Below are 11725 nucleotides of genomic sequence, written 5' to 3' on the forward strand. Positions count from 1 at the left end.
TCAGAACCTCCAAAGATTCGTCTACCAAGACACTTAAAACAAACCTATACTCGAAGAGTTGGAGAAACTGTGAATCTTGTTATTCCTTTCCAGGTAAGAACTAAAAACACTGACAGAAAAATTCTTTCTGACTTTTTTTTTTGATGCTGCTGCTTTTTAACTTATTTCTCTGTAACTTTGGCCAGTGAGCTAACTTAAGCACACATGGAAGCACTCTGAAGTACAGAGGTGCTTGAAAGTTTTTGGTTTGATGTCTCAAATAAATGATGTTCTGCTAAGTAATGAATTGGGTAATTTGCTCAGATGGACTGATTGGTCATCTGTCATCCAAAGGACACTTACAAAACCTCACAGTAGACATTGCATGTGAGATAATTGTAGCACAGTGCAAAGGGATTGCACTGGAAGCAGATAAATGTAGTTAGTAAGAGCGGAATAGTAGCATTTAATAACTTCCTTGTCATGGGAGGGGAAAAGTGAGGGGAAGAGTGGGCAGACCGCAACTGTTAAATCCTTGAGATCACAGCTGTAATATGACTATTTCTAAAATACATAGCATGTTTTCCCACAGTATCGTGTTAACCTTCATTCCCATATCTTTTAAACAGCACCTGCCTCTCTCCTTGTGGGGTCCTAATTCTGAATAAAAGAATTATGTCAGAATTCATTCCTATTTCATGTCTGCACATTTTATGATACTGGGTGGGCATAACTCAGCTCCACAGAGGCTGTTAAAAGCCGCATAAAAGCTTGATCAGCAATACACTGCAAGATATATTTCTCTTGAGAAATTCATTAATTCAATATTTCATTAAATATTCTATGGTTATTCTCTAAGACAGGGTGTTCAAAATGGTGTGAGATTACCCTTTTCAGACAGCATCTGCAAACTGTTTCCATGTGGATGGCAAATCCCAAGGCAAAGCAGGTGAAATTCACTATATTTTAAGTACCTATATTGGGCACTTAGACACACAAAAAATGACACACAAAAGAGATCAATGCAGCCTTCCTAACAGCTATTACAACTTCTTTTGCAATGAAAGAAGAGAGTTCAGGATCCCTGGAGGCTGAATCTATTACTTTTCCTCTCTCACTGGCAGTGTAGAAAATGTAAGCATTTCCAGAGAGTGAAATATTTTGTTCTATATTTTTTCTGGGTTTTTTTCTCCCTTTCAGAAAACTGGAAATTATTTGTCAGGATTAGCCAGAAAGATAATTGCCCAGTATAGCCAGAAATTGCAAATACTTTCAGTCTCCAGGGAAAAAAAAAAAAAAAAAAAAAAAGGAAAGAAAGTTATATTTTAGGTAAATTGGTATGATTGCATCTCTAAATGGTGTATAATTTTAAAAATAATTCTGTTTCTTTCAGGACAGTTTTTATTTCCTGTTTGGGAAAAACGGGAAACAAGCCTGTTTCCTTCTCTTCCCTTTTCTCTCCAAAAAAACATACAAAAATTGTTTCCTGGCTCCTTGCAGGGAAAACCAAGAGCAAAAGTATCGTGGGAGAAAAATGGTTCTCCGATCGACAAGAACGACATCAACATCCGCAACACGGAGAACGACACCATCATCTTCATCCGAAAGGCAGAACGGGGGCACTCCGGGGAGTATGACATGAAAGTGGAGGTGGAGAACTTGGTGGACAAAGCTACAATAGATATTCAGATTGTTGGTATGTCTGGAGAAACGGAAATAAATCCTGCTGCTCCAAGGCCACAGGAAAATGGGAATCCTAACATCTTTCTTGGCAGTGGTATCTCTCCATGCCCAATCACTTGGCTGTAGATTTGTGGTCCCTCAGGAAACCTCCAGACACCATAGCATTGTTGGAATGTCAGTCTCTTTTTTTCTCTGTTAAGCACCTCATGTTATGGTTTATCCAGGATGCAAGATTTTCCCTTTGGAGTGGTACCCATAGACAGAAATGGTAGCAAATTCATAGTGAGTTTGTCACAAATGCAGTGTGGAAGAAATCCTAATTGCTGAAAATATATGACAGTAGGAAATACAGACAACAAAAGAAATTTACTTTTTACAATCTGTTTTTACAATCTATTCCTTTACATAATTAAGGAAACAAATTCCTTTACAAAACTGGCAGCACAACTTTAACTATTAAATTTATTGTAATTCTGACATGCCTTCACTTTGGAAAGTTTTATTTTGCAATCGTATCTTTCTTTTGACTTTTTTTTTTTTTTTTGTAAGAAAGAGAGAGAAATCAAACTAATAGGAAGATGTGTGTGGGAAAAAGGGAAGGCAAACTGTAGAATATGTCATATTTTCGTTACAGATCGCCCAGGCCCACCAGAGGTTGTAACTATTGAGGATGTCTGGGGAGAGAATGTAAATTTATCATGGAAGCCACCAAAAGATGATGGCAATGCTGCCATTACTGGGTACACTATTCAAAAAGCAGATAAAAAGAGTATGGTAAGTAATAAAGAGATACTTAAAAGCTGGGTGTACTCATGAATTCTCCCTTTCAAAAACAAAAAGCTTAAAATGGTGTAGGTGGACAAAGCACTAATTTATCAGCATTCAAAAAATCTCAAAAGGACTCTCTAAAAGCCTAGAAATGGAAATACTTTCAAATTATTCCAAAGAGAAGGACTAAAAAAGAAAAGGATAGGTGGATTTGAGAGAAGTAATTCTGCATTTTTCCTTTGCCTCAGGAGAGAAAATAAAACCTTAAAACATTAATTCTGAATTCACTAGGCTTCTACCAGAACAAAAGTGTATCATTGCTGCTGTTTTCAAACCTGCAATGTCACATTGTGTAAATCATTGCCACTCCTTACTACCCATAGCAAAACAGCACATAGGTAATTCTGGAACCACTCTGAGATTTACAGATGAAAAGTGCAATGCAGAAATATTTATTATTTTTATTAAGCTAACAAAAATTTTACACTTTCTTAAAAGACAGAAATCAGATTCTCTTTCAACATTTACTGCAAATTTAAACACTGGTAATCTAGGGCAAAATTTTGGGAGCTGCTTTCTCCAAGAAAAACTTTTGCTGTCCCCTCCTATCCCCCACATTAATATGTTGATCTCCTTCATGGTCTGATCAATTAATTCTTCCTATGCCACTATTTTCCTTCCCATCCTTTTTTTTTTCTTTCTCCCTCTCTTGAGACTGTAGGAAGACATGGTCTCTGCTACAGTGACCAGAAAAATGCCCCCTCTAATTTACTGTGATAAGGTTTCAGTGTGAACCCTAGATTCACTAGAATCATTCAAGTCACTTTCCTCACAGTGGTGGTGCATTTTGCAATTCTGGCACAGCTGTTTTTTATACAAAAAACTGTTTTCCCAAAGGAATTTTGGCTCCTAAAGTTGACCAAATATTAATGCAAACTGTGGTACAGGGAACTCAGAACAAGTTCATCTTTAGAAAAGCAAGAAAACTATTTAGGGCAGAGTAAAGAAAAACAAAATACATTGCTGCGTTCATATTGCATTTTATATTAGTTGCATTTTTAGTGTTAACCTCTTTCATCTCAGACTGTTGTTTAGGTATTGTGTAATAGGACAGAATTCACACATCCTGTTATTGCTGCAAGACTAAAGCACTAAAACCCACTTGCCCATCTTGGCCTTTAGATATCAGAGGACCACAGCACAGAACTGCATTTCTCACAAACACTCAGCCTGTGAGAGAGGGCAGGTTGGTGCAGTGCCCTCTTGTGAGTGCATATCACTGCAGAACAGCACATTCCCCACAGGAATGCAGTTTTGTTCCTCTGCCAGCAGTGTGGATAAGGAATGAGGGAGCCTGCCTTGCTCACACAACACAACCTTTGTGATACTGCAGTTCCTAAAATGAACCCTTCCAGCTGCCAGCGTAACAATTCAGTCGGGATCACTTTCCATTCAGCCTTCACTGCCCAGCAGTGAGCTCTGCAGGGCTGCTGCTACAAATCATTTCATTATTAATTGTTGTTACCTGTATTCTCTTCAAAGAACCTATTCCCAGAAGCTTGATGATTCTTCCAGTGGGTGCTGGGGGAGCTCACCCTGTGTGTCTGTGCCTTTCAGGAGTGGTTCACCGTGATCGAGCACTACCACCGCACCAGTGCCACCATCAACGAGCTGGTCATAGGCAACGAGTACTACTTCAGGGTCTTTGCTGAAAACATGTGCGGCCTCAGCGAGGATGCAACCATGACCAAAGAGAGTGCTTTGATTGCAAAGGATGGTTAGTTAATTATCCATGCCTCATCAGGGGACAGGGGGTGCTCAGAGGCTGGAATGTGACTAGAGATAAAGGCCGTATCTCTAAAGCATTCCGAGGGCCAAAGCCAGGTACAACAGCCAGGGCATTTCCTATTCAGACGTCTTGGTTTGACCACATAGCTCACAGTCACTGCTTTTAGTCAGGAGTGGGACATTTCTCCCATGTTCTGACATCTTCAATGGTTTTGGATCTCAGGCTCACATCACCACTGGCACATATACGTTGACAAGAGCCAGAGATGAATAAAGCAGCTGTTCTGTTAGAAGCAGTGGGTCACTGCCCTCCACTGGAGACTTGGCATCAGCTCTGCAGGCACTCCCTCCATTTCAGGCAGGATGCAATAGAAAAGCACAACCCCTGCTTCATATCTCCTGAGGGTGGGGTTGGGAAAATTCTGATTCTGCAGTCAAAAATCCTGACATTTCAGAAGATGTCAGTTGGAAATGGCACTGTAAGCTTCAAAACCACAAAACTTTCCTGTGGAAAGGAAATTCTAAAAACAAACAGCTTACAGGAAGAAAATCAAAGCAGTTTGTCTGAAAGGAAGGAATACATGAATGCCATGATGCAGAGGACAGACAACCTCTACAACCCACACAACCAGGCTGAAAGACTGTAGCCATGAACAAGAGAATGGCTCTAGGAGTTCTTTTTCAGCACTTGCTCTTCACATGAGAGCAAGTATCAGACCTAAGCTGCACTGAAGTCAGTATGAGTACTTGGATCAGCTTTCAGTGAAGCAAAGCTGCATAATGATACCTGTACATAGGAATAGATGTCTGTCTGTCCAGCCACTTTAAATGCCAGCTGAGTGTGTGGCTGAAGAGGTTTTGTTTGTGGTAATCTCCATTGCAGAGTGGGGATAAACTGGCAGTGAGAAAATACATTTTACTACCACATTTTCCTTGTTCAGACACTACATCCATTCAGGTATCTGCATTTTCCGTGTACTGTTCGAAGCAGAAAGATAAATGGATTTTCAGGTACATAGAGAGTTTATAATCAGAACAAACCATAAAAAATAATTGGCAGCAGAGTGAAGAAGGCTTGCCAAAGACAGGCATCCTGCAGTACTCGGGTCAGGATCCATCCTTCTCTGTAGCATGCAGGGCACAGACACGGAATAAACATGTATTGCTTTGTGTACCACCTGCACAGGAAACAAAGAGAAGCTCTCAGACACCAATGACCAAGGGCTATAATCACTGTGCAGACCCACCTTCAGCCTCCCCTACAAGTGCAGTTACTGGAGTCACATTAGTACCTAAAGCAGTGCAGATCAGAACTGACTCTGCAGCCATTTAATGCGCTTGGGTGTTTAGCTGCCAGCCAATGCTCTTTTGATAAATGTTTCATTTTCACTTCATAGGTAAAGTCTACAAATACCCAGTTTACGATGACTTTGACTTCAGCGAGCGGCCGCTGTTCACTCAGCCCCTGGTGAACACGTTTGCTGTAGCTGGTTACAATGCCACCCTGAACTGCAGTGTGCGGGGCAACCCCAAGGTACAGCACAGCTCTGACAGCAGCATTTAAAACACCAGAGAGCATTTAAAACACCTGACAATAAAAGTTAAATGCCACTTTCACCATTCTACTGATGAGCCAGGCTGAAGGCAAACAGACAGGTGTGGGTTCTAAAGAATGCAGAAATTATGGAGCAGCTTACCTGTGCTACAGGCACGCTAATAGTTAATGCACAGATAACTCAGTGAAGGGGCAGAACCTCAGGAAAAGGCTGGGCTTTGCTGGAAGTCTCACTGACAACAGCTGTACAGTTAATATATCAGTAAAAGTTGTTATTAAAATAAAGCCATAACTGTGCTATAAAGAGCTAATTATTCTCTAAATAAGCACATTGCAGGAATGCTCTGGGTGCCACGTTGTTTCTCAGACCCACAATATGTCTTGCGATTTCTTTTGAATTGTGTCTTTTTGAGATTTTTTTTCTGGTGTGAGAAGCTGAACTGGCCAAGTAAAATGAGAAATTTGGAATGTTGTTCACCCTTCACAGTTTCCGACTGTGCAAATTACTGTGGAAAAATATGTTTTTCTAACTGACTTATAGGAACTGGATGTCAAAAGCTAATGATCAGATGTTTGCTATTACATAGTCCTTGTACTGCTAACAGGCTTGTGCTTATGACTTAAATTAGAGCTGCACTGAAAAAAAAGTGCTAAAAATCAGATATATGATGCAGCCAATGCTTAGCTTTAAGATTTACAGTTTCCTTTCTATCAGTACTTCATCTATTTTTTTATCATTTGTAGTTGACTCAGCTGTAACTGAACACCACAAAATAGGGGAAAAAATATTTCAGTTCACAGGTTTGTGCATTTGGGCTTTCTTTTTTTGTCGTTGTTTGTGTTTGTTTCTTGGTTTGTTTTTTTTTACCACAGCCCAAAATAACCTGGATGAAAAACAAAGTGCTCATAATGAACGACCCAAGGTACCGGATGTTCAGCAACCAAGGTGTGTGTACCTTGGAGATCCGCAAACCCAGCCCCTACGATGGAGGCACTTACACCTGCCGAGCAGTCAATGAACTGGGAGAGGCAGAAGTGGACTGCAAACTGGAAGTAAGAGGTAAGGGCTTTAAAACTTTGCAAGCACCCTCTCTGCCTGAGCACTGTCTGCAGAGCTAAAAGGATGCAAGGCAAATGCAAAAGGGAGTCCAACTTTCTTGGATTAAATCAATAGCTCTGATAGGACAAAATAATATTGGTTGATTTCTTTTGTTTTGTTTCCATTAATGAATAATTTTTATGAATTTCAGGCAGTTTAGAATTAACTGGGATACCATGAATGGCAACAGGACTTGGATAGGACAACTGATGAATAATATTTGGACCATATTTTTCAGAAAATTACTTCCTAGGAAAAGATAGGGTCATATTTAGCTGGACTAATTCCCACCAAAAGCTCAGTTTCAACTGTGGAATAAACTAAGTGTTTCTCAAAAAATTCTTCTGAGGTTATAAGTAAGGGAAGCTGCCTAAAACCATCTGATAGGAAGTGTCAAACTAAGGAATTCAGAGGGAATTTAGGTGACATCAGTATGGCTTTAATTACATTACTTCCATCATGCTAATCTATAATGAAGACACTTAAAATTTTTATGGATTTCAATGTGTTTATTTTGCATTTCAGTTTCCATTTTCTGTATTTTCTGATGTATCTTGTCCCACAGCTCAAATTTGCCAGCAAGAAGACATTTCAATAAATGTTTGGTCTATGTTAATTTGAACACTTAAATAATGTAATGAAAATATGCATAATGTATTTCTTAGTTTTCACTTTTTTGTTTTTAAGATACTGTCTTTAAAAGTCATTGTCCTCATCCTGGAAGATTGCTTTCCTTAATCACAAGAAAACTTTCTATTTCACAGCATAACAGAAGACCTCAACACCTGAGAAGGTTGTTTTGTCTATTTTTTTATACTGAAAAGCCAAATTATGTTGCTAAGTGAACACAGCAGCTGAAGCTTAGCAAACCAGGGTAGGCTCAGGGTTTGATCTAGGCAAATATAGCAAATTACTCTTAAACAGCCAGAGTACAAAGACATCATTACATCTTATTTCTCTCTCCTATTGACTTACATGTTGATTTATCGTCCTCTTAAGTTTCCCAGCCTATTTGTTCATTTAGGAGGGCTCCCCAGATGACTGCTCACCACGCTGATGCAGAGCAGAGACCTGCAGATTTCTGACTCACTGGAAATGAATTGCAGTGTGTGTGTGTGTGTGTGTTTGTTTTCCTATGTACAGCTTTAAACTGGTTCAGCTTTATTCCAGCAAGTAACTGTCAAGGTCTGGATTTGTAAGATGATGAGATAGAGCTGAATGTTGTCTGAATAAGACTAACAGGCTCAAGGCTCTGCTGCCTATCTGGTGAACATACGAGCTACGGTGCTATTACTACAGATAGTAGGTATGACTTACTAGTAAGTCGTGTTAGAGAGCTCTATGCCCTGCAAGAGTATTTATTGTAGCAAGCTATATTTCCTTCTTCTGGCTAGAATTACTTTTAGCTATCTATCTCTGACGTATTTGAGAAGTTAAGTTTACTGTGCCTATATAAATGCTCAGCCCCCAAAGGATCTGAACAGCCTAGGATTTCAGAGTGTGCATAATATTGGAACAACTGACTAGTTAGGAATATTCTGGTTATGAATACTATCAGTATGCTAAAATGTTCTAAATTTTTAGCCATTTTCTTACACTATTTTAGGTGTAAAGTTAACCTCCCTAGTTGTTGCTAAATGTAATGCTCGTTTCCTAAAAAAAATTTTAGTGATACTTATAAGCACAATTAAAATAATAAAAACTTATTCTGTCCTCATAAGAGGTTTTTCATGTACTGGTGTTATTTCAGACATACAATCTTTTGCTCTTTGCTTTTAAGATTTGCTGAGTGAATTTAAAGTTACGTGACCCACTCAGTACAACTGCACCTGTAGTGTCTTTTTTTTTTTAATGTATTTGTGTAAAAAGTCATGTAATAGATGACTCTTTCTCATCTGTCTTGAAAGATAACAACATATGCAGAATCTCATTACAAAAAATACCGTATATATCTTTTGAGTCTGTTGAAGTAGATTCCTAATTACAAGCACTAAAGAACTGATTCCTTATAAGCTTCACCGAGGTTGATGAAAAGAATTAGATAAGGTGTTGTGCTTCTTTTATCATGGTAAAGAACAGCTTTAGAGTACCTTTATCTTAGAAGTGAAATAAAGGTTGGTGATCACTCTAATAATAGATTGGAGGTAGCAAAGTTGCTGTATAAGAAATATTATTTTTAAAAGGTGTTAAGATCAACTGGGAAAAATTTCAAATGCGAATAAATACCACTATAAATATTCTAATTCTGCAGTGATCTATCATGGAGTAATTAATCCAGGAGAACCACTCAGCTTGGCGGGGGATAATCAGGTTTATAATGCGCGTACTCCTCTGGACATTCCATTTCATTCCCACCCTTTCTTTCCACATGCAAACGCATTTTCTGCATGCAAAGTGTGTATTTCTTCGCTTTTTTAGATTAAACTAGCTAGAGTCTCATGGCATACATTGTCTATGTCACATGAGCAAAGAAGGCCAAATTAATCAAGACAATATCCAATCATATGGGTATTCAATATTAGAATTACTAGGGTTTTAGACATATTTCATAAAAGTACATGTATCTATAAAGAATTTATTTAATGACTATGAATATGTTTGACCACAACACTTAGATCTTTCCAGAAGAAAGAAATACGCATTTCAAAAAAAACCAGCTCTCAGTTAGTTTGTAGAATTATTGAAAGACCAGAAGTATCATGAAGTCATTTGCTGCACTTAACAGACATTCTTTACAACAGATCATTCTTTGGTAATAAATTAGTGCTCAGAATGATAATCCATGCCTGAACTTAACCTAGTGATTTTAAAGATGAAATCTTGATTTAATTACTTACAAGCAGAAAATTTTTCTTTGCTTACTTCATTTCTTCTGGAGCTTATTTTACATTCAAGTTCATTGGAGTTCAGAAATTTTGACTCTTTCTATAGAAATGTCTCTTTCCATGCAACCTTGCCCACATTCAGAACATTAACAGTGCAGTTTTAAAATGACAGTGATGCCCAGAAACTGGTCTCCAATATACTGCATCCAGACTTAAAATTTCAGTCCTAAAATACGTTTTGAGATCAGACTGAATACTGTTTCTGCAGCTTTTGAATTATTGGACTGTTTTTCTTAAAAGTTTACAATAGGCAAAAAGTTTCATGCTTTTATAGACATACATATAGATAAGTGTATATATATGGGTGTTTTATAGATTTAATTAATATGTTTAATTAAAGATAAGGGCTCCTACAGAATAAATAGCATGCTCTAGTAATGTAAATGTGGATATATGACAAAGTACATATTTTAGTGCACAGATAAATAATTAGTCTGTACTTGATTATTTTGCCTTACAGTTTCAACATATATATATATATGCTTCAGTGTTATGTGTGTGCCTTTTTTTTCCCCTGGTGGAAAATACTATATGCATATATATATATATATGTATATGTATGTTAGCTTCTTTGAAGCTACATTTGGAAACTTTTATCATAAACATAGTTTGGTTCCAATCTATACTTTAGACTAATTAGAGGTTTTTATAGTTACTTGTACCTATTAATCTAGCTTTTACATATTAATGATAATTTTGAAGTGGAACTGGATCCCTACCTTTTACTCTTCATGTGCTTCTATTCCCACATATTTTACATGACTAAGGATTAAATTATCACCTTGACATAATTGTAATAATAATTTCACTCAATGTTTTCTCTCCACTTTTGTGTTTGCAATTAAATTGTTACTTCTCTTTCTCTCTCTCCCTTAGTTACACAGTAAGGATTTTTGAATGTATATTGTCATCTAAGGTAAGCTTTCATATGGTTCTTGCATATGAAGCTTATGTCTGTTTATAAGTCATACAATGTCTGCCTAGTATGGCATGATTTTCATTATGTCACTTAATGAAAATGTCTTTACAAGTTAGCAGCATGATGTTTTTAAGGCATATAAATTCAGATTTTTGTAATTGCTCATTACTTACAAATAATTCTTAGTGGTACAACCCATATATTCTAATGGTGCATGTTCCAATGGAATTTAACAGTGCATGACTTAGCTTGAATAACTAGCATGAATAAAATGTAAGTAATAAAAAGAGCATTATGTATTTACAGAAAGTTATTTTTGGTAGGAATATGCCTCTACATAGACAAAATATTTATTCCAGTGTTAACTTATTTTAAAAATGAATGATTCATAGTACAACTTGCACTCCATGAGCTGAAAGAATGCCAAAAAGCATGCTTTTTTTTTTTCTTTTTTGTCTGTATTGCGCATCTACCTAAGGTTGGGAGCAAACAGTTCTGCCACAATGGTGACATTAAATGAGACAGCATAGTCTCATAATCGCTAGTAACTAATAGCATTTTAATTGAATAATCCTTGTGTTAATAAAGGTTGTAAATTCTTAAAAATCTGTACTTGGCATAAATGTTGTAATAAGTATCAGCTCAATTGCATTTAGCTGAAGCAGTCAGAGAGTGTTCTCTTCACCCTGGCAATGTACTTTTGCTTTAAAGCTTTTGGTGTGTTCCAGAAAAGCTCAGAAGGTAAGTGCACCTGTCAGTGGGTGGTTTGCAACTTGCAGAACACAATATTCATGCAGATTTGTAAAAGGAATAGTAATGGTATATTTCTTAAAGCAATTTACATCCTTTGTCTGGAGAAAGGGCAGATTCTAAAGTTTTTAGCAAAATATTTATCTTTTTCCCACTGTTTCTTCCAAACATCACTTGATTTCAATGAAAATAGCAGAAATACTAGTTTCTATGGCTTTTATTTCAGTGATGTGGGGCATCCACAACCTCTATGGGCGATGTGGGCCAGGGCCCCACCACCTTCACAGTAAAGAATGTCA

The 11725-nt window shown here is 37.4% G+C and overlaps 1 protein-coding gene across 4 annotated transcripts in view; it reads left to right on the forward strand.

The window, feature by feature from the left end:
* Positions 1 to 11725, forward strand: part of LOC131592253 (myosin-binding protein C, slow-type-like) — a 69635-nt gene that overhangs the window by 56349 nt on the left and 1561 nt on the right. For 3 of the 4 annotated variants that reach the window (XM_058863646.1, XM_058863647.1, XM_058863649.1), the window contains 8 exons: positions 5 to 93; positions 1480 to 1675; positions 2297 to 2436; positions 4048 to 4207; positions 5616 to 5752; positions 6647 to 6833; positions 9124 to 9182; positions 10634 to 10673. In XM_058863646.1, coding sequence (XP_058719629.1) covers positions 5 to 93; positions 1480 to 1675; positions 2297 to 2436; positions 4048 to 4207; positions 5616 to 5752; positions 6647 to 6833; positions 9124 to 9182; positions 10634 to 10654 — 989 coding nt within the window. In that variant the 3' untranslated portion in view covers positions 10655 to 10673. The remainder of the gene's footprint in view (positions 1 to 4; positions 94 to 1479; positions 1676 to 2296; positions 2437 to 4047; positions 4208 to 5615; positions 5753 to 6646; positions 6834 to 9123; positions 9183 to 10633; positions 10674 to 11725) is intronic. The other variant, XM_058863648.1, reaches the window with a different exon arrangement.

The sequence above is a fragment of the Poecile atricapillus genome, chromosome W (assembly GCF_030490865.1).
Source record: "Poecile atricapillus isolate bPoeAtr1 chromosome W, bPoeAtr1.hap1, whole genome shotgun sequence".
Lineage (NCBI taxonomy): Eukaryota > Metazoa > Chordata > Aves > Passeriformes > Paridae > Poecile > Poecile atricapillus.